The 20,531-nt window shown below is 44.3% G+C and overlaps 1 protein-coding gene across 4 annotated transcripts in view; it reads left to right on the top strand.

The window, feature by feature from the left end:
* The window catches only part of LOC129853569 (PDZ and LIM domain protein 2-like), a 55,902-nt gene extending 45,002 nt beyond the window's left edge, over positions 1-10,900 (top strand). For 2 of the 4 annotated variants that reach the window (XM_055919739.1, XM_055919740.1), the window contains exons 7-10: positions 4,529-4,647; positions 7,927-8,072; positions 8,606-8,720; positions 9,113-10,900. In XM_055919739.1, coding sequence (XP_055775714.1) covers positions 4,529-4,647; positions 7,927-8,072; positions 8,606-8,720; positions 9,113-9,311 — 579 coding nt within the window. In that variant the 3' untranslated portion in view covers positions 9,312-10,900. Of the gene's footprint in view, positions 1-4,528; positions 4,648-7,923; positions 8,073-8,605; positions 8,721-9,112 lie in introns of all 4 variants that reach the window. The other 2 variants (XM_055919737.1, XM_055919738.1) reach the window with 1 other exon arrangement.
* The last annotated feature ends 9,631 nt before the right edge of the window (positions 10,901-20,531 follow it).

Here is a 20,531-nt window from a genome sequence, read left to right as displayed (position 1 = left end):
ACTGGAAAAATAAATGGAAAACTGGACCGATTGAGAGCAGAGCCATTGTTCAAAGGGCTGCTGAATTGGAAGCGGGTGCTGGTGGTTATGGAGACAGAGAGTCCCTGGCTCCTCCAGTGCCCATGCCTCAGTCAGCTTCAGGCCCCAGGCCTGTTCTGTTGCTGGGAGCTGGAGTGGAGAGGGGTGGGGTGGAGACACAGCTTTTCCTGGGATGGGCTTGTGGGGGCATTGATGCCAACTGATGACGAGACTGGAAAGGGAGTCACATAAATAATAATAATTAGGTGGGCGCTTATATTTGTCCTATTTCACATTATACAGTGCTTTCGGAAAGTATTCAGACCCCTTGACTTTTTCCACATTTTGTTATGTTAGCCTTATTCAAAAGTTTTACGAAATTGTTTTTTCTTCATTAATCTACACACAATACTCCATAAGAAAAAGCGAAAACAGGTTTTTAGAAAAAGGTATTGAGACCTTTTGCTGTGAGCTCAGGTGCATCCTGTTTCCATTGATCATCCTTCAGATGTTTCTACCACTTGATTGGAGTCCACCTGTGGTAAATTCAATTGATTGGACATGATTTTGAAAGGCACACACCTGTCCATATAAGTTCCCACAGATGACAGTGCAAGTCAGAGCAAAAGCCAAGGCATGAGGTCGAAGGAATTGTCTGTAGACCTCAGAAACAGGATTGTGTCGAGGCACAGATCTGGGGCAAGGTACCAAAACATTTCTGCAGCATTGATGTCCCCAAGAACACAGTGGCCGCCATAATTCTTAAATGGAAGAAGTTTGGAACCACCAAGACTCTTCCTAGCGCTGGCCGCCCTGCCAAACTGAGCAATCGGGGGAGAAGGGCCTTGGTCAGGGAGGTAACCAAGAACCTGATGGTCACTCTGACAGAGCTCCAGAGTTCCTCTGTGGTGTTGGGAGAACCTTCCAGAAGGACAACCATCTCTGCAGCATTCCACCAATCGCACCTTTATGGTAGAGTGGCTAGATGGAAGCCACTCCTCAGTAAAAGGCACATGACAGCCTGCTTGGAGTTTGCAGGCACCTAAAGGTCTCTCGGACCATGAGAAACAAGATTCTCTAGTCTGATAAAACCAAGATTGAACTCTTTGGCCTGAATGCCAAGCGTCACGTTTGGAGGAAACCTGGCTCTATCCCTACGGTGAAGCATGGTAGTGGCAGCATCATGCTGTGGGGATGATTTTCAGTGGCAGGCACTGGGAGACTAGTCAGGATCGAGGGAAAGATGACCAGAGCAAAGTACAGAGAGATCCTTAATGAAAACCTGCTCCAGAGTGCTCAGGACCTCAGACTGGGTCGAAGGTTCACCTTCCAACAGGACAACGACGCTAAGCACACAGCCAAGACAATGCAGGAGTGGCTTCAGGACAAGTCTCTGAATGTCCTTGAGTGGCCCAGCCAGAGCCCGGATTTCAACCCGATCTCTGGAGAGACCTGACAATAGCTGTGGAGTGAAGCTCCCCATCCAACCTGACAGAGCTTGAGAGGATATACAGAGAAGAATGGGAGAAACTTCCCAAATACAGGTGTGCCAAGTTTGTAGTGTCATAAGACTCAAGGCTGTAATCATTGCCAAAGTTGTTTCAACAAAGTACTAAATTAAGGGTCTGAATACTTATGTAATTGTAATATTTCAGTTTTTTACTTTTAATATATTTGCCAAAAAAATCTAAAACTGTTTTTGCTCTGTCATTATGGGGTATTGTGTTTAGATTGAGGGGGAAAAACTATTGAATACATTTTATAATAAGGCTGTAACGTAACAAAATGGGGAAAAAGTCAAGGGGTCTGAATACTTTCTGAATGCACTGTTATTTATTTTTGCTCTGAAAAATTGAGGGGCCAAATAAAATCAGCCATGGGACAAATTGGCCCCGTGAGCCGCCTTTTGGTGAACCCTGCCCTAATCCTTATTCTAAACCTTACCCTAACCATAACCTTAGCAAGCAGTTGCTTATCAGCAGATAGTTTGAGGATAGTATGACCATCTGTAGAGCCTAAATAAAGTGACTGATCTTTTTTGTAATGTTCACTTTTCAAGCTTCATTTCACTTTTGATTTAGCTGAATACCCCAAAGAAAATAAAGATTTTGTTGCGTGTCTGAGAGACTTTTAGAATTGGATCTCAGGTGGTCACAGTTAGATGCAGTGCATAGCACTGTAATAAAATCTATCTGTTTTCTGGGATTCCTGACAGTAAAAGTGTCTGCGCTGAGTTATGAGTTGCTCAGAAGTGGACCAGGTGTGCTCTGTGTTCTGGGTGCCCCATTTCCCTGGGGTGAAATTCTCTTTGAACCGACACCACATAGGAAACACATAATAGCATTAAACTTGCACACATGTGTGCATACCAAATGCACGCTCAAACTCATGCATACACACACAGCCATTCAGTCCCATGTTTTCAGGATCTCTAGGGCTCTACTGCTTGGCTGTAACCAATGATGTCACTCTAGCTCCCTCTTGTGACTTAATAAATGCAGTAGCTAGAGACAGAAGAGAAGGCGAGACATCTCTCAGGCTCTTTTTTGGGCAGGTGTTATTGGGCAGTTTCACATTGAAAATAATCCTGTCTGTGCCAGTGGGCGTTCCCTTTCTCGAGTGCGCTTGCTACAGATTATGAAGGAACTGTATGTTCACCCGAAGGAAGGATAGACCGCTTACTCAGACGGGAACCTTGACCATTTTCAATGGTAAACGGCCATAATGAGACATATTCATTATCCGCCATCATTGGCAGTAGCTTCTTGCCAAGCTGGTAGTCTAGCAGTGAGCAGTTAGGTAATGGAAGTAGGAAGCATTGCCAGTAAACCATAGCATGCCGAGGTGAATAAGTTGCTCAAGTTTGCCATTTGCTCTTTCCCAATGCGGTATAATGGTTTATAACTGCCATGCATAATTGTAGGACATCTGGCATCCACGATGGAAGTACACGTTGGCTCTCCCCTTCTATTCAAACAAACAAGCGAGCCAATGCCAAACATCTGTTACCATGCGAACAGCATCTCCGTCATCAGGCCTGGGGGCTGAGTCCCAGCTGAGATATAAATAGCAATCAAAAGCTAACAAGGTTGACCCAAGCGGGCAGGCAGGCAGGCAGCCTGCACGTGGAGTTAGGGCTGGGAGATAAATGGGAGCTTGATAAGGAGGGATGAGTTAGTAAAAGGACAGGAATGCTGGGAGTGTCTCATGATCATTGAAACCCGCAGTATGGGAAGGGCAGGAGCAAAACCATGACAAATCAGAGCCTTTATTAGCACCAGTCATTATGACTGTAGCAACCGTCTGCCATGGCCACCAGAATTAGAACTGTTAGTTCATTACTGTACACAAATAAGATTGAGGAAGTGAAGGCTTACAGGTGTGTGTGTGTGTGTGTGTGTGTGTGTGTGTGTGTGTGTGTGTGTGTGTGTGTGTGTGTGTGTGTGTGTGTGTGTGTGTATTCTGAACATCTGGGGTGTATTCAGTAAGGTAAAACTTAACAGATACTTAAGAATGAAATTAATAGAGCTGACTTGATTCTACATGACAGACAATCATATTGGTTCGAATCCACACAATACATTTCATCATTGTATTTTCTATCAGAAAGTAAGCTGGCCCTCCTTGAAGTTTTGTAGATCGATGCATTGCGCTCTTTTTATCTTTAAAGCCCTCTTACGTAAACTTCTGCCATAGCTTTACCTCATTGTTAACCTTCAGATGTATATGTTACCAGACCCAGACTCAGGGATGGCGAACCCTGGAGATCCCTTCAATTTCCACCAAGTTAGGTAAATCTGCTTTTGTGGATTGATCTCCAAAAGTCCTTAAAGTCGGTGCCACTAGCGCAGGGGTCATCAACTAGACTCAGCCGCGGGCCGATTTCTTTTCTTGAGCGGATGGTCAGGGGGCCAGAACATAATTATAAATCATTTGTACCCTGCAAATTAACGCAAGAAGCCCAAAAATAGATTGTATTTGACAAAAACATAATCATTTCAAACCTTGATTACATTGGTACATGATCATTGCACCCAACTGAACTGGCCCCGGGAGGTCATTTCTGTCACCTGTTCACATAGAGCCCTTCCTTTCTGACCTTGACTCTTCCTATTCATGTGGACCTGTCCAGCTCTTTGTCTGTCTATTGGCTTAAAGAACGTTTTCCCCATCCAGGCTCATCTCTTTCTTTAGTAGTTGTGATTTTTCAGAACATTCTCTTCAATGCCAATCCACCCTTGATGAAGCAAAGTTTTTGAAACAACATTAAATAAAATCCAGTAAGTAAAAGGAATATAGTTCTTTATTTATCTGACTTCTTTATTGAGTTATTGCATCACATGGTGCTTTCTTTCTCATGGTCTCATCAGGTTTCTCAACTCTATAAACTCGTTCCACTCTATAAAGTGTATGTCTGGGTTTCAGCATCTGCAGGTGGTTTGATCGAGCAGAAGAAGATGATCCATGCAGATCAGACCAGTCTGACCTGTACATCTCTTTGTCTCCACAGGAGTTCTCCTCTCCGGACTTCAGGAATAACTCTGTGACCAGTCGAACCCCCACCCCTCCAGGACATTACTCGCCCCACAGCCCTATTGATCGCGAGCTGTCTGTCTCCCCCAGACGCAGGTAAGAACATTCTCAATCCTCGGCTCCTCTACAGATCTACCACGATGTACAGTACAAATTTACCCACTCTAACGTATGTTGTTATTGCGTATTTTGAATATGTGATTATGACTTACTACAAACAGGCTTAGGGTAAAACAAACTCCTGTAGCAATTCAGCGTAATGTGTAAAAACGCATAACGCAGCACTTAGTTAACCAAAACAGATGTGGTTGATCTTGGAGCTACAAGTCAGACTATTTTAGTGTGCATTGAAGGATTCAGCTGTCTTTATCAAACATTGACTTAATTGATTAGACATTTTGATTGTACCTTACTCTGAGAGTCAGTGCTCTCATACTGTAGTGCTATTTACTCATCAGCCAAAAAGACCAGAAATAAGAAAGTTGAGATTTTTCAAACATGTTCAACTGTTCCTTACAAAGCTTCTCAGGTAGTCTTTTAGCCGTACTCAGTGTTCCTCCCTCCTGGAGAGGTTGGGGTGTGTCTGTGTGCAGTTCTTAAAGAGCCTCTCCTTTCTGCCTTTCATGTGACATGTCAGAATATAGCATCAGACCCAGCCACCTCAGGCTTTTACTCTTATCCCCCAAAATGTCTTATTTCACTTCTTCCCCTAATTGTCCCCCCACTCTGTAGGCCCCAGGCTTCACATCAAGCCCCCCCCCCCCCCTCTGACTCAGCCAATCACAGGCTAAGAGACACCCCCTGAGATGCTTCTTTTCTCTCCAGGCCAATGAGTGACAGCCGAAAGGCTCAGCTGGGACTCAGCACACTTTTCAGTCCGAAACTCAATCTTCTCCTGCGCCTGTTTGGTGTATATATATATATAGGTGTGTGCCTCTGCGTGTGTGCTTGTGTTTTTGTGTGTTTGCTGGGTTTCCACAGCTGAGGATAGACGTGCAGCCAAGAACAACTGTTACATCTGAAAGCAAAGATTATCTAGTTGTAAAGGAATTCTCCTCTTTGTTCCCTCTTTGTTTCTGAGGTGAGTTATTTCTGACTTTTATTGTGTTTGGTAATGAGTTTAGGGGCAACTGGCTTGAATTAGTATGGCTGTGTTTTTGAATGAAGCAATGCAAACAACACCAACAGCCCTATTGTTCTCACATTGGAGAATGCTGTTGGAGCTGGGAGCAGTGATAGCATCTGTTTGGACTGAGGCTTGTTTAAAGACATGTATTTTCACTAAAGGAAGATCAGGTGTTCTCTGTGCCAAGTGTGGCTGTGGAAACATGAAAAGGACACTTTTTCCATGTGCACATTTCTAGAGTGGTTTCTTAAAAACATTCTGACTGTTGTGGAGTCCACAAAGTACTTACTTGAAAGCCAACTGACAATATTATTTTCAAGATACTGTGGGTTATGTGTAGCCTATTCAAGTTGTACTCTTCTTAAGAGTATGCATACATACAGTATATTATGATATAGTTTAGGCAATTTATGGCCGTTTTTGTAACAGATTTCCCTCCATCTGTATGTTTCTGCCGTTCACTGTTCTGCCGTCATGTTTGCTTTGCTCCCATGCTTTTGTGCTCTTAGTACATTTGACCCAGTATGTCCATTGGTTTGAAGATGTAATGTGAATGAGGGGAAAAGGGAAATGGATTGAGCAGGGTGGAGTGGAGCGTTTGAAGACTTGGAGGGTGTGTTGGAGAGTCTGTTTTCAATTTAAACCATGTTCTTTAATGCAAAGGAAAGAGTTTAAGCATTGGGTAAACTTGGAGGTTTGTCTCATCATTTTGCCATCTCCTGTTTCAGCCGTGTTACATCAGTGGGAAGTAAGTTCTAAATACTGATGAAAGGCAGGCACGAACTCCAGTCCACATGAAGGCATGCACACACATCTCTCCATTTCCATAGTGACAGGATTAGCCATGTGAATGATTCTTATTTTCCATGGTATTGTCTTAGATTAGATCAGCACAGGGGGAATTTATACAGTCAGTGTTTTGACAGATGTGCTGTAACCTGGCATATGATATCACAGAGAGAGATCCAGATGATGAGAATTGGCAGACATTTACTGACAGTTTAGCAGGGATGTTCTGCTCAATTCGCTGCAGGTGAATGGCAATACACCGCACCTGTGGACTGAGGGTCTGTCTGACCGGTTTCACACATAACCTGACTGACTGAAAGGCTCCCACAATGTTGACTACAGTATTCTGTGCATAGGTCCGTGTGTACATTTGACTGTCATCTTTCTGTCCATTTTTTTTCTCTCAGAGTTGTTGCTAGGCTAGGAAAATATAACAATGGCAACCACACACAGTTGCTATTGAATGAACAATAAAGTGAACCACTTTTTCATTCCACCACCCCAGTGGCTAAGAATGTGCTGCTCATAAACCTGTAAGTGCAGTGCTACTGTGCTGCCTGCTAATCTGCTAATTAGCTAGGCAGCAGAGAAACTACCCTGAGGTGTTCACTCTTAAGACTATGTCCCATCACAAGCACTTCCATTGGTCCAAAATGGCCACAAACCATGCATTGGCTTGAGTTGCCTCATAAGTTATCTTGCCTCAAAGCTAAAAGGTGTCCATTGGCTCCAGTGGGTCATAAATGTAATGATGGCGTGAGAGAGGGGTAGTGGAACATGATAGAAATGACACGTCTCTGTGATTTTCCATCCAGGAATGCCTGGAGTCAAACAGCAGGATTCCCCACTTTATTTGGCCAATCATGGCTGCTGTGGTGGTGGGTATCTGAAAAGCTTTAGCCACAGTTCTACTTTACTAGCCATAAGCTAGAATGTCTTCACCTTAATACCCAAACACTACACCAATAATGTATGCTACTTAGTTGATAACATGGTACCGTCTACTCTACACAGGCGTTTTCAATGTGTTCTTTACCTTGCCTGCAGGACATTTTCAGACTAGAGCAGTTGCTGCTGTAAGTGGATAGCAAGGTGATCCAGTTCAGTTGTGAGTGTTTGGACTGAGATTGGAGGCTGGCTTTGGCAACTTTCCTGGGGGTATGCAATGTAGACTTTGGGCTAGAAGGTCAGTCACAAAGCTGACTGCTGCCCCTGTCTTAATTTCCTCTGGATTCTCTCAAACTAACCCCACATAAATCCTCCACAATGTACACATCGCCTTGAACATATATGGACATTATTACACCGTCGACCATACACGGAATGTACATATGTACAGTACGTAGATAGAACATAGATTGTACATGGAATGTATATAGATATGGATTGACTGATCAGTCTATTTATCAGAGAGGTTACGTAATAGGTAATAGCTACATCCCCTCTCTCTCCCACAGCAGTTCTGGCTCGGATTTTGCCATGCAGAGGTTTGACCGGGATTCAGAGGTCTACAAGATGATCCAGGAGAACAAGGAGTCTCGCACGGCCCCTCGGCAGTCCAACACCTTCCGCATGCTGCAGGAGGTTTTGGAGTCTGATGAGAAGGGTGAGCAGAGCCTCCCATAAACACACTGTCTTCACTCTCTCTCTCTCTCTGTGACACGCTGGTCTAATAAACAGGTGTGTACGATGTACTGTCCCGTTTGAAACCTATTTGATGGGTCAACTGGATGTCAACTCCGAGGTCGATAGAGGATATTGTCCGATAACAGATATTGTCCAATTCAGCACAATTTACCACAATTTTACTCAATTGTTTCATCAACCTTGTATTCTGTCTGGCTACTCAGACAGAATATCAGTACATCCCCTGGTCCAAAGCAGAAATAAAGTCAGATAAGGAAACTCTTGCATACATACTCTGACCTAGAGCATTGTTTTCAATGGACAGCAGAGTGTGAGTGTTGTTGTTTTTACTTTTACAAGCGGAGATGGTAATAAGAGCTTTATAAAGTGATAACAGCAAGCATGTGTCATGAAGTGTGTGTCCCGGATCATAAACTGGTGGTGTTCAGACAAACGGTGTCGGCTCTGACTGACTCTGCTCTCCTCTGTTGCTCTCTGGTTTGTTCTATGCAGAGGCAGCTGTGCGGTTCCCAGGACTCTCTCCCAAACCCACACCTCCCAAACCCACATCACCCGGGGGCGGAGTCCCCAAGTACCACACCTGTGAGAAGTGTGGCACCAGCATTGTGTAAGAGTCACCTCATGTCACATGCTGCCTCCATGTCCACAGGGGTAATTGTGACATGTTCTCTCTGTCCACAGGGGTAATTGTGACATGTTCTCTCTGTCCACAGGGGTAATTGTGACATGTTCTCTCTGTCCACAGGGGTAATTGTGACATGTTCTCTCTGTCCACAGGGGTAATTGCGTAACTAATGACAAATAATAAGTAATAATAAGCTGCTGACAAACACAAGCCCTGACATTGATACGTTTCCTTAAGGTGCAGGTTATTCCTCATAAATACAGAGGAGCTGAGTTAATAAGCCTTTCTACAGTGTTTGTGTGCGTAATGTACAAAGATTCAAATATGCAGAAACAATGTTGGTGTTGAGTACGACTGTGTCCATCTGTCTGCAGTACACAGGCGGTGCGCATCATGGACGATCGCTTCCGCCACCCAGAGTGCTACACCTGTTCTACACCAGAGTGCGGTCTCAACCTGAAGATGCGAGGTCACTTCTGGGTGGGAGAGGAGATGTTCTGTGAGAAGCATGCCCGCGAGAATTACCAGGGCCTTGGCACCGCCCCCCGTGCCACCGTCTCACCTCGCCACTGAGGCTCAAAGCAATAGACCATGGGCTGGGGAACGAGAGTGGGAGGGCCAACACATCAGAGGTTGTGCCTTTTCTATAGCATTTAACTATTCTCTCCAGTTTTCTAATTCAGTTACTATGAGATTTGTATGGAACTTTTCTTTTCCCAGGCCCTCCCGGTTTAGCCCTTACAGCTATACATTAGCGATAACAATACACCTATATCGGGCGGCAGGCAGCCTAGTGGTTAGAGCGTTGGACTAGTAACCGAAAGGTTGCAATCCCCGAGCTGACAAGGTAAAAATCTGTTGTTCTGTCCCTGAACAAGGCAGTTAACCCACTGTTCCTAGGCCGTCATTGAACATAAGAATTTGTTCTTAACTGACTTGCCTAGTTAAATAAAGGTAAAAAAATAGATATAATAAAGTAAATAAACAGCTCATTCAGACAACTTACTTGGCTACACTTGCCACATTTACACCAACTTATTACACAACAGAACTGGTATATGAATCAGATCAATGACAGACATTTTAATCCTTTAAACAGCTTTGAGACTCCTGCTGACCCGTTCGGAGGAAGGGAAACAAACTCTTAATTTGAATTCCAAGGCATTTGAAAGACAGAAGACATACACATACAAAGGGAGAACTTTCATCCGTGTCAAAGTTTGCACTGTATTTGTGTGTGTGCTTGCGTGCATGTGTTTGTGGAATTCAACTTGAGCAAGAGTTTCGAGGATTCCTTTTGAAGGGATGGTTTAAGTGTCTGCGTTGCTGCCATCTCCCTCTGCTATTGGGATCACTATTGAAAGGTTTCAGTGGATTCAGCTTTAGAATGTCAGGCCGAGACTGTTGTTTGCTTTTGCCTCGTGGTAGCACATCAGTTTAGTTGGAATTATGAAATGTGTATTTGCTTTATTGCTTTTTTTTTTTTAAATAAGGGAATATAAAGATATGATATAAATAAAAACATTTTTGTGAATGTTTCTTTTATAGAACAATATATAGTACCGTATCATATGACGTCTGATGGCATGTGTATGCACAGGGCTGCATGACTTGTAGTACTATTTTAGTGTGAAGAGGTTTGCTGATGCTATTGCTGTATATTCTGTTAATTCACAGCAGCACCCACAGAAAGACACAGTGTCACACTTCATAAAAACACATCAACATTTTGGAAAAATATGTAAGGGTAAAACTACATGTATCTTGGTTGACCTTTTGTACAGTTAGCTATGCTATGCAATTGTACCATCAACAGCTTATGTTGTTGATAATGATGTCATGTAGGCTAAACCTTCCAGCTCCCTGGACAATAAACCATGTGGACACCTTCTCCTCATCCTGTAGATCATTCTATAGATAATCCTATAGATGGGTACATCTGGCCTACTGGTCCCACCTCTGTCTCTCTACCAGGGAAATAATTGTGGACACACAGTCAGGTTCATTTGTGCTATAACCTGGCTGTTTTGGGAGCAACATTCAGAATTTATAAAATGAGCTTGGAAGTAGGTCTTCTATTCTCTGTAAATTGGTGATGAGTGGATTTTTTCTGCATTATGTTTTGTAAGAATAAATTGTATCTTTAATGCTCTTGAAATTGGGTTTTGGGTTGAATTGGTCATTTTGTGTTACCTACAGCTCTTAAAATGGATCTCATGCTTGTAAGATTTCTTAAATATGTAATGCATGTAGACTCAAATATCCTTAGACCTTTTGCATGAACCATGTGGCCAAGTAATTGTGATTATATATAAAAAGTGATGCAAATCTAATGGAAACACACATATTACCTTTCCTCAAATAAAAAAGTACATCTCAGTGAATCAAAATAAAATGTTAGCTTTTATAATCCCACACACAACGTGAAGGCAGTATGCTTTAAAGCACTCATTTGGGTGCTGTGAACACAGAGACTGCTCAGTCTGTCATTTACAGAGATGCGGGAAGTAGTTCATTATCTGTACAAAACAGTTAATCTGATAATACTTGTTGAATATGTTTTACGTTTTTTTTTTAATACTTTGCAAATGCGACTTATTTCTATGTGAAAACTGAAATGGTCTATTCATTCCTTTTCAGTAGACGCTCTTATCCAGAGCAATTTACAGTAGTGAGTGCATCCATTTTCACACTGGTCCCCTGTGGGAATCAAACCCGAGCACCATGCTCTACCAACTGAGCCACATCATCACAAAGCCCTTGATGTCTCACTGTACTCAGTTACTGTCTTGTGCATTGTTCTTCTTCATGGTGATGGAAAGTCTACAGGTACAAACCTAGATGACCAACCTATGAACAATACAGTAATGTACATTGAGTGGTTGGTAAGGATGGTCAATTAATACTGTGCAAAAAGTGGATGTTTTCCATGTTATTTGATTAAGAAAAATATTTTATTTGATATGGATGTTTTGTGTCTTTCCCATAACTTTGCACCTTTCGACGTTTGAGGACAGGGTTTTGTTCTGTCTGGATTCTATTAGAATGACATCACAGAGAAAGGGACAGGGCAACAACGCTTACATTTCCAACTATTGAATCCTGCAATATATTATACTACCTTTTTTTGCCAAAGCAGAGATCATGAAATATAGTTTTTTTCCGAGCTTCAGACATCTATATCGATCCGCTAATACTAGCGAAGGCCAAGTGCACTACTTTTGTGAATACTTTTTAATCTTTTTTAAAAATATATTACTTTTTTTCTCATTTTTCAGGCGGTGCTACAGCACCCTCAGCCTCTCTACTTCCCGCGACTATGGTCATTTATACTTAAGACTGTTTTTCACAGGTACTGCCGTTTTATCTTTCCTCCAGAAGGGGGCCACATTGTCACAGTTAAAGTTTTGCATACTGAGGCTGTCCGACATATCATCTTTGGTATGTATTGTACTGGGGTTTACAACACAGTATGGTGATTCTAGGACTTGTAAAAAAAAAACGCTTAAGTAAATAACTGTAAAAGAATAACAGATTCACAAAAATGTATACAATCCAATACCTTCAAGTACTGTACGCTACGGTATTATACTTTTTGACTCATTATGTTTTGCACAATAACTTCAAGGCAGACAATGATGAGATGTCCACCATAAAGTTATTTAATAGATAGTGGTTATAAAGACATTTTAGTATTAATATGTATTGTTTTTAGCAACTGGAATAATCGCACAGATTCAGTGGTCTAGGTTGAGGATATATGGGTGTGGTTCCTGTGGGTTTGGCATGGAAGTCAGCCATCAGCAGCTTCCATGCTGTTATTAAATCCACCATTAGATGTCATAGCTTCCTCAAGAAAGGAACAACATCAGACCTCATGATGATACAGTACAGCAGTAGTCTAGTAGTTTGTATTTAGTATTACACTGTAATGGTTTCTACACTATTGGAGTTTTTCCACCACTGTTAGTAATGCTAAGATGATTTCTACCTTATTTTCTTGAAGATACTGTATCTAGTAAACTTGTTTCGTTACGGCTATAGAAACCTGTGATTGTATTAGCCACTTTGAAGACGACAGTGCTCGTTGTACTGGTGTGTAATGTGAGGTTGGGAAGAGCCAGCGGAAATGCCCAAGAGGGATCATCACATTCCTACTCCATCCTGACGTCACTTCCACCCAACCTCTTTCAACACTGAATCTCACTCTTCTCTCCTCAGATCTTCAGCTTCTCAGCTGGTCCCTCCACCTTTCCTTCCTTCCGTTCCCCCTCTTACCATATTCCACCTGGAATGGAGTCCAGATGTGGAACGGAGAGAGGGAGAGATTGCAATGGGGGAGGAGAGGGAGGAGGGGGGGGGGGGGGGGTATGCAGAGAGAATCTTGGAACGACATTAAAGTTTGTCTGGATGCCATTAAGTACAATTTGATGTTATGTGCCGTTTGGGACGTGAAACTGTGCTCTCCAGATGAGAGAGATTTGGGGTCTGGTGAGCGGGAGTTGGAGGGGGTGTTGTTCTTGAAGCCTTATTTAACGGCTTGGATAAATAGCCCTGTGTTTCATCGCTGAGCAGGCACCTATCCACTCTTTCTGGTTTCCTTAAGAAATCATGCTGTCTCTCTGAGCCTGCTCCAGTGTACAGTATCACATACAGGAATAACAAACCGGGGGTCTGCAGGGTGGGTCAGAGCATACTGCACCATTGTACGACCGGGCATGCTAGCATGACTTGAGGTGCCTGCCTTTTGGATATGTCTGTGAATACATGTCACCCCCAACTGCACCAAGACCCCTTTCAAATACTCTCCTGGTTCACCTTTTCATATTTCAAAATGCACTCCAGATTTGAAACTCTAAAGTTTCATTCCTCCCCTGCCTCTCATACTGTATATCAGCAAGTATTTTTAAACAAATGTGTAGAGGGCAGCACTGTTGGGATTTTTTAAAGACAAAGACAGACTTGTTGAAATGGACGCCTGCTGAAAGTTGAATGTTTTTTTTGGAGTGTTCAAAATTGCTTTAGGATACAAAAAGTCTTACCAGGCTGTATCTCATTTTATTCTTTGCTCTCAGCAAAACATAATTTTAGAGTTGGAGGAATTGTAATGGCATTGCCATGGAATCTTGATTTCAACCCATCCGGATCAATAACCATCACAACCCGATATAGTCTACCTTGAAAGCAACTGCAAAACGTACATGTATCTTATGCTATACTTCTTTCACCCACATAAAAATTATGCATCTTTTTTTAGATAGGTGATCACTGTGGTTGCCCTTTCAATCATTTGGATAACGAACTAAAGCAGACACTTTCATTAGTGATGGGCATAAGCATTAGTTGGGGTCATAATGCTATGAAAACAGTACCATAAACTAAATCACAACTGCTCACTGGAAGTAAAAGGGACCATCTATTTCAATGACCAGTAGTGTAGTAAGTACTACCGCTTGATTGCTGCCTTTCTTTTCTTCTTTTTTTGTTGTTTAAAGCATACGGTGACTCATGGATAAGGCCTCATAATATTGCTTGCTATAGCAACAGGCAATTGGCAGTAGCAGTAGTGTCATTAACCTGTAAAACTCTCTAAACACAATGCTATAGTATTCACTAGGAATATGTTTGCAATAAAAGCAATGTTCACTCAACATGTTATTTCAGTTGCAAATATCCAGTCATGTATAGACCTACAGTGGCAAGAAAAAGTATGTGAACCCTTTGGAATTACCTGGATTTCTGCATAAATTGGTAATACAGTTTGATCTGATCTTCATCTAAGTCACAACAATAGACAAACACAGTATGCTTAAACTAATAACACACAAATTATTGTATTCTTCTTTTCTATATTGAATACATAATTTAAACATTCACAGTATACGTTGGAAAAAGTATGTGAACCCCTAGGTTAATGACTTCTCCAAAAGCTAATTGGAGTCAGGAGTCAGCTAACCTGGAGTCCAATCAATGAGACGAGATTAGAGATGTTGGTTAGAGCTGTCTAGCCCTATAAAAAACACTCGCACAATTTGAGTTTGCTATTCACAAGAAGTGTTGCCTGATGTGAACCATGCCTCAAACAAAAGAGATCTCAGAAGACTTAAGATTAAGGATTGTTGACTTGCATAAAGCTGGAAAGGGTTACAAAAGTATCTCTAAAAGCCTTTAAGTTCATCAGTCCATGGTAAGACAAATTGTCGATAAATGGAGAAAGTTCAGCACTGTTGCTACTCTCCCTAGGAGAGGCCATCCTGCAAAAAAATGACTGCAAGAGCACAGCGCAGAATGCTCAATGAGGTTAAGAAGAATCCTAGAGTGTGAGCTAGACTTACAGAAATCTCTGGAACATGTTAACATCTCTGTTGACTAGTCTACGATACGTAAAACACTAAACAAGAATGGTGTTCATGGGAGGACACCACAGAAGAAGCCATTGCTGTCCAAGAAAAACATTGCTGCACGTCTGAAGTTTGCAGAAGTGCAGCTGGATTTTCCAGTAGATTTTCCAAAATATTCTGTGGACAGATGAAACTACAATTAAGTTGTTGTTTGGAAGGAACACACAACACTATGTGTGGAGAAAAAAAAGGCACACAACATCAAATACTTATCCCAACTGTAAAGTATGGTGGAGGGAGCTCATGGTTTGGGGCTGCTTTGCTGCCTCAGGACATGGACAGCTTACTCTCATCGATGGAAAAATGAATTCCCAAGTTTATCAAGACATTTTGCAGAAGAGGCTGTCTGTCAATTGAAGCTCAACAGAAGTTGAGTGATGCAACAGGACAACGACCCAAAACACAGAAGTAAATCAACCACAGAATGGCTTCAACAGAAGAAAATACGCCTTCTGGAGTGGCCCAGTCAGTGTCCTGACCTCAACCCAATTGAGATGCTGTGGCATGACCTCAAGAGAGCGGTTCACACCAGACATCCCAAGAATATTGCTTAGCTGAAACAATTTTGTAAAGTGGAATGGTCCAAAATTCCTCCTGACCGTTGTGCAGGTCTGATCCACAACTACAGAAAATGTTTGGTTGAGGTTATTGCTGCCAAAGGAGGGTCAAGAGTTCACATCCAAGAGTTCACATATATTTTCCACCCTGCACTGTGAATGTTTACACGGTGTGTTCAATAAAGACATGAAAATGTGTAATTGTTTGTGTGTTATTAGTTTAAACAGATTGTGTTTGTCTATTATTGTGACTTAGATGAAGATCAGATCAAATTGTATGACCAATTTATGCAGGAATCCAGGTAATTCCTGTCACGTTCCTGACCTATTTCTGTTAGTTTGTTATATGTGTTAGTTGGTCAGGACGTGTTTGGGTGGGCATTCTATGTTTTCTGTTTCTATGTTGGTTTATGGGTTGCCTGGTATGGCTCTTAATTAGAGGCAGGTGTTTGGCGTTCCTCTAATTAAGAGTCATATTTAGGTAGGTGTTTTCACAGTGTTCGTTGTGGGTGATTGTCTCCTGTGTTTGTGTATGTCCTTACGCCACATGGGACTGGTTTCGGTTTGTTTGTTCAGTGTCATTTATGTGTAGGCCTTTTTCCCTGATCGTGCGTTCTCATGTGTTATGTGAGTCCTCTGTCTACACCGTTTATTTGTTTTGTTAGTGTATTAGTCGAGTTCGTGTTTTTTCGTTAATAAATTATGTCTACAAACTCAGCTGCATTTTGGTTCGATCCCTGCTCCTCCTCTTCTGATGAAGAGGAGGAGGAAAGCCGTTACAGAATCACCCACCAATCCAGAACCAAGCGGCGTGAAGTCAAGCAGGATTATACACAGGAATCATGGACTTGGGAGGAAATATTGGACGGGAGAGGTCCATGGGCACAGCCGGGAGAATATCGCCGTCCCAAAGCTGAGCTGGAGGCAGCGAAAGCAGAGAGGCGGTTGTATGAGGAGGCAGCAAGGAGACGTGGCTGGAAGCCCGAGAGGAGACCCCAAAAATTTCTTGGGAGGGGGCTAAGAGGTAGTGGGCCAAGGGCAGGTAGGAGACCTGCGCCCACTTCCCAGGCTTACCGTGGAGAGCGGGAGTACGGGCAGGCGCCGTGTTACGCAGTAGAGCGCACGGTGTCTCCTGTACGAGTGCATAGCCCAGTGCGGGTTATTCCATCTCCCCGCACTGGTAGGGCTAGATTGGGCATTGAGCCAGGTGTCATGAGGCCGGCTCAACTCGTCTGGTCTCCAGTGCGTCTCCTCGGGCCGGCTTACATGGCACCAGCCTTACGCATGGTGTCCCCGGTTCGCCTACATAGCCCGGTGCGGGTTATTCCACCTCCCCGCACTGGTCGGGCGACGGGGAGCATTCAACCAGGTAAGGTTGGGCAGGCTCGGTGCTCAAGGGAGCCAGTATGCCTTCACGGTCCGGTATTTCCGGCACTACCTCCCCGCCCCAGCCCAGTACCACCAGTGCCTACACCACGCACCAGGCTTCCAGTGCGTTTTCAGAGCCCTGTGCCTCCTCCACGCACTCTCCCTATAGTGCGTGTCTCCAGCCTAGTGCCTCCAGTTCCGGCACCGCGCACTAAGCCACATGTGCGTCTCCTAAGTCCTGTGCACACTGTTGTTTCTCCCTGTACTCGTCCTGATGTGCGTGCACTCAGCCCGGTGCCACCAGTGCCGGTACCACGCACCAGGAATATAGCACGCTTTGAGAGTCCAGTGTGCCCTGTCCCTGCTCCCCGCACTAGGCTTGAAGTGCGTGTCCTCAGTCAGGTGCCTCCAGTTACGGCACCACGCACCAAGCCTACAGTGCGTCTCAGCCGGCCAGATTCTGCCGTCTGCCCAACGGTGCATGAACTGCCTGTCTGCCATGAGCCTGCAAAGCTGCCCGTCTGCCATGAGCCTACAGAGCCTTCCGCCAGACAGGAGCAGCCAGAGCCTTCCGCCAGACAGGTGCAGTCTGAGCCATCCGTCTCCGCAGCGCCATCTGAGCCATCCGTCTCCGCAGCGCCATCTGAGCCATCCGTCTCCCCAGCGCCGTCTGAGCCATCCGTCTCCCCAGCGCCGTCTGAGCCATCCATCTCCCCAGCGCCGTCTGAGCCATCCGTCTCCCCAGCGCCGTTTGAGCCATCCGTTTGTCCTGAGCCATTAGAGCCGCCCGTCTGTCCCGAGCCGTCAGAGCCGATAGTCAGTCAGGAGCCGCTAGAGCCAGTTATCAGTCAGGATCCGCCAGAGCCGCCAACCAGACAGGATATGCCAGAGCCGCCAACCAGACAGGATCTGCCAGAGCCGCCAACCAGACAGGATCTGCCAGAGCCGCCAACCAGACAGGATCTGCCAGAGCCGCCAACCAGACAGGATCTGCCAGAGCCGCCAACCAGACAGGATCTGCCAGAGCCGCCAACCAGACAGGATCTGCCAGAGCCGTCAGTGAGCCATGAGCGTCCAGAGCCTTCAGCCAGCCATGAGCGTCCAGAGCCGTCAGCGAGCCATGAGCGTCCAGAGCCGTCAGCCAGCCATGAGCGTCGAGAGCCGTCAGCCAGCCATGAGCGTCGAGAGCCGTCAGCCAGCCATGAGCGTCGAGAGCCGTCAGCCAGCCATGAGCGTCGAGAGCCGTCAGCCAGCCATGAGCGTCGAGAGCCGTCAGCCAGCCATGAGCGTCGAGAGCCGTCAGCCAGCCATGAGCGTCGAGAGCCGTCAGCCAGCCATGAGCGTCGAGAGCCGTCAGCCAGCCATGAGCGTCGAGAGCCGTCAGCCAGCCATGAGCGTCGAGAGCCATTAGCCAGTCATGAGCTGTCCCTTAGCCCGGAGCGGCTATTTACCCAGAACTGCCCCTCAGTCCAGAGCTGTCTCTCTGTCCGGAGCTGCCTTTCAGTCCGGAGTTGCCCCTCTATCCTGATCTACCTCTCTATCCTGAGCTACCTCTCTAGCCTGATCTATCCCTCTGTCTTGATCTATCCCTCTGTCCCGGTGCTGCCCCTGTTGTTGTTACCAAAAGGATTTTGTGGGGGTAAGATGAGGGTGGACATTCATAGGGGGAGATGGAAGCTGGGATTGACTATGGTGGGGTGGGGACCTCGCCCGGAGCCTGAGCCACCACCGTGGTCAGATGCCCACCCAGACCCTCCCCTAGACTTTGTGCTGGTGCGCCCGGAGTTCGCACCTTATGGGGGGGGGGGTTATGTCACGTTCCTGACCTATTTCTGTTAGTTTGTTATATGTGTTAGTTGGTCAGGACGTGAGTTTGGGTGGGCATTCTATGTTTTCTGTTTCTATGTTGGTTTATGGGTTGCCTGGTATGGCTCTTAATTAGAGGCAGGTGTTTGGCGTTCCTCTAATTAAGAGTCATATTTAGGTAGGTGTTTTCACAGTGTTCGTTGTGGGTGATTGTCTCCTGTGTTTGTGTATGTCGTTACGCCACACGGGACTGGTTTCGGTTTGTTTGTTCAGTGTCATTTATGTGTAGGCTTTTTTCCCTGTTCGTGCGTTCTCGTGTGTTATGTGAGTCCGTCGTTCAGATCTGTCTACACCGTTTATTTGTTTTGTTAGTGTATTAGTCAAGTTCGTGTTTTTTCGTTAATAAATTATGTCTACAAACTCAGCTGCATTTTGGTTCGATCCCTGCTCCTCCTCTTCTGATGAAGAGGAGGAGGAAAGCCGTTACAATTCCAAAGGGTTCACATACTTTTTCTTGCCACTGTAACAGGCCAACTTAGCTGACCCATCGAGAAAGGCTGATTTAAGCTCCTCAAGCTGTGACCTTAGCTTCTAACATGATAGCTTCAGCCCTCATAAGATTATGGCCTCACTACATTCTTCCTAAAGCTGGGAGGAGTTGATTTATGTGAATCTGATCTCTCCTGATGGGCAAAAGCAAAAGTTCAGAAAACCCTCTTGTAATGTAAGAAAAATGTCAAAATCATCTATTAACAAGGAACATTTAGAGGTTCACTGACTTTCTTTTGCTCTCATAACCCATGTGCTCATTGAAGCAAAGACCTTTTCCAGTCTTCTATAACCTTGGTCACACCTAAGATCTTGGGTGGATTGAAGTCCATTGGAAACTTGCAAATGAGCACTAGTGCCCAAAGATTGGTAAGGGGAAGATACATATGAATGGCCACCTTCTTACCGCATGTGTTGAAATCCAGCAGCAAGGCAAATCCCTGGATGTTGGCTTGTATAAATACTACATCTACCTGCAAAAATATTACAGCAACAGGGGATCATGCATAATCAAATGCATTGTTATCAAAAGAGTGTAGTCAGTCAGAGAGTCACTTGTACATCTGGGGTCGTTTGCAAGTTTTTGATATCTATTCATCACCTGATAACCAATACTGTAGATCTACTTTTAAAGACAAGTATTGCATTTCTGCTGTACTTCAGAGCAAGCTACAATGCAGGATATGGTAATTAATGAAGTATTTGATTTGTGACTACTGTATTAATGAAATATAAATTGTCATTGTTAATTAAATAAAGGTTTGGTTATGACTATTGATGCCATATTGATATTACAGTTATCAGTTGAACTCTTCTTTACAAATGTCAATTTATGGTACATAAACATGTATTATGCGCAGCATCATTTCATGTCGTTGGTAGGCCTTCATATGTTTAAAAATGTCAGATGTGCACAGTGCACCCCCTTCATTTGCAGATCTACTTTCAGACAGACTGTAGTCTTGCTACCATAAACATTAAGGCTGGCTACTGGTGATACAAAAGAATTGAGAGCAGACAAGTTAAACTTTCAAAGCTGGATCTGCGCTAGGACCCCGCGTATCAGCGCGTAGCAGGCGACGGAATGCGCGCACTGGGGTAGTAACTGAATT

The sequence above is a fragment of the Salvelinus fontinalis genome, chromosome 4, assembly GCF_029448725.1.
Source record: "Salvelinus fontinalis isolate EN_2023a chromosome 4, ASM2944872v1, whole genome shotgun sequence".
NCBI lineage: Eukaryota > Metazoa > Chordata > Actinopteri > Salmoniformes > Salmonidae > Salvelinus > Salvelinus fontinalis.
The sequence above is the reverse complement of the archived record's forward strand: the minus strand, read 5'-3'. Positions and strand labels throughout refer to the sequence as shown.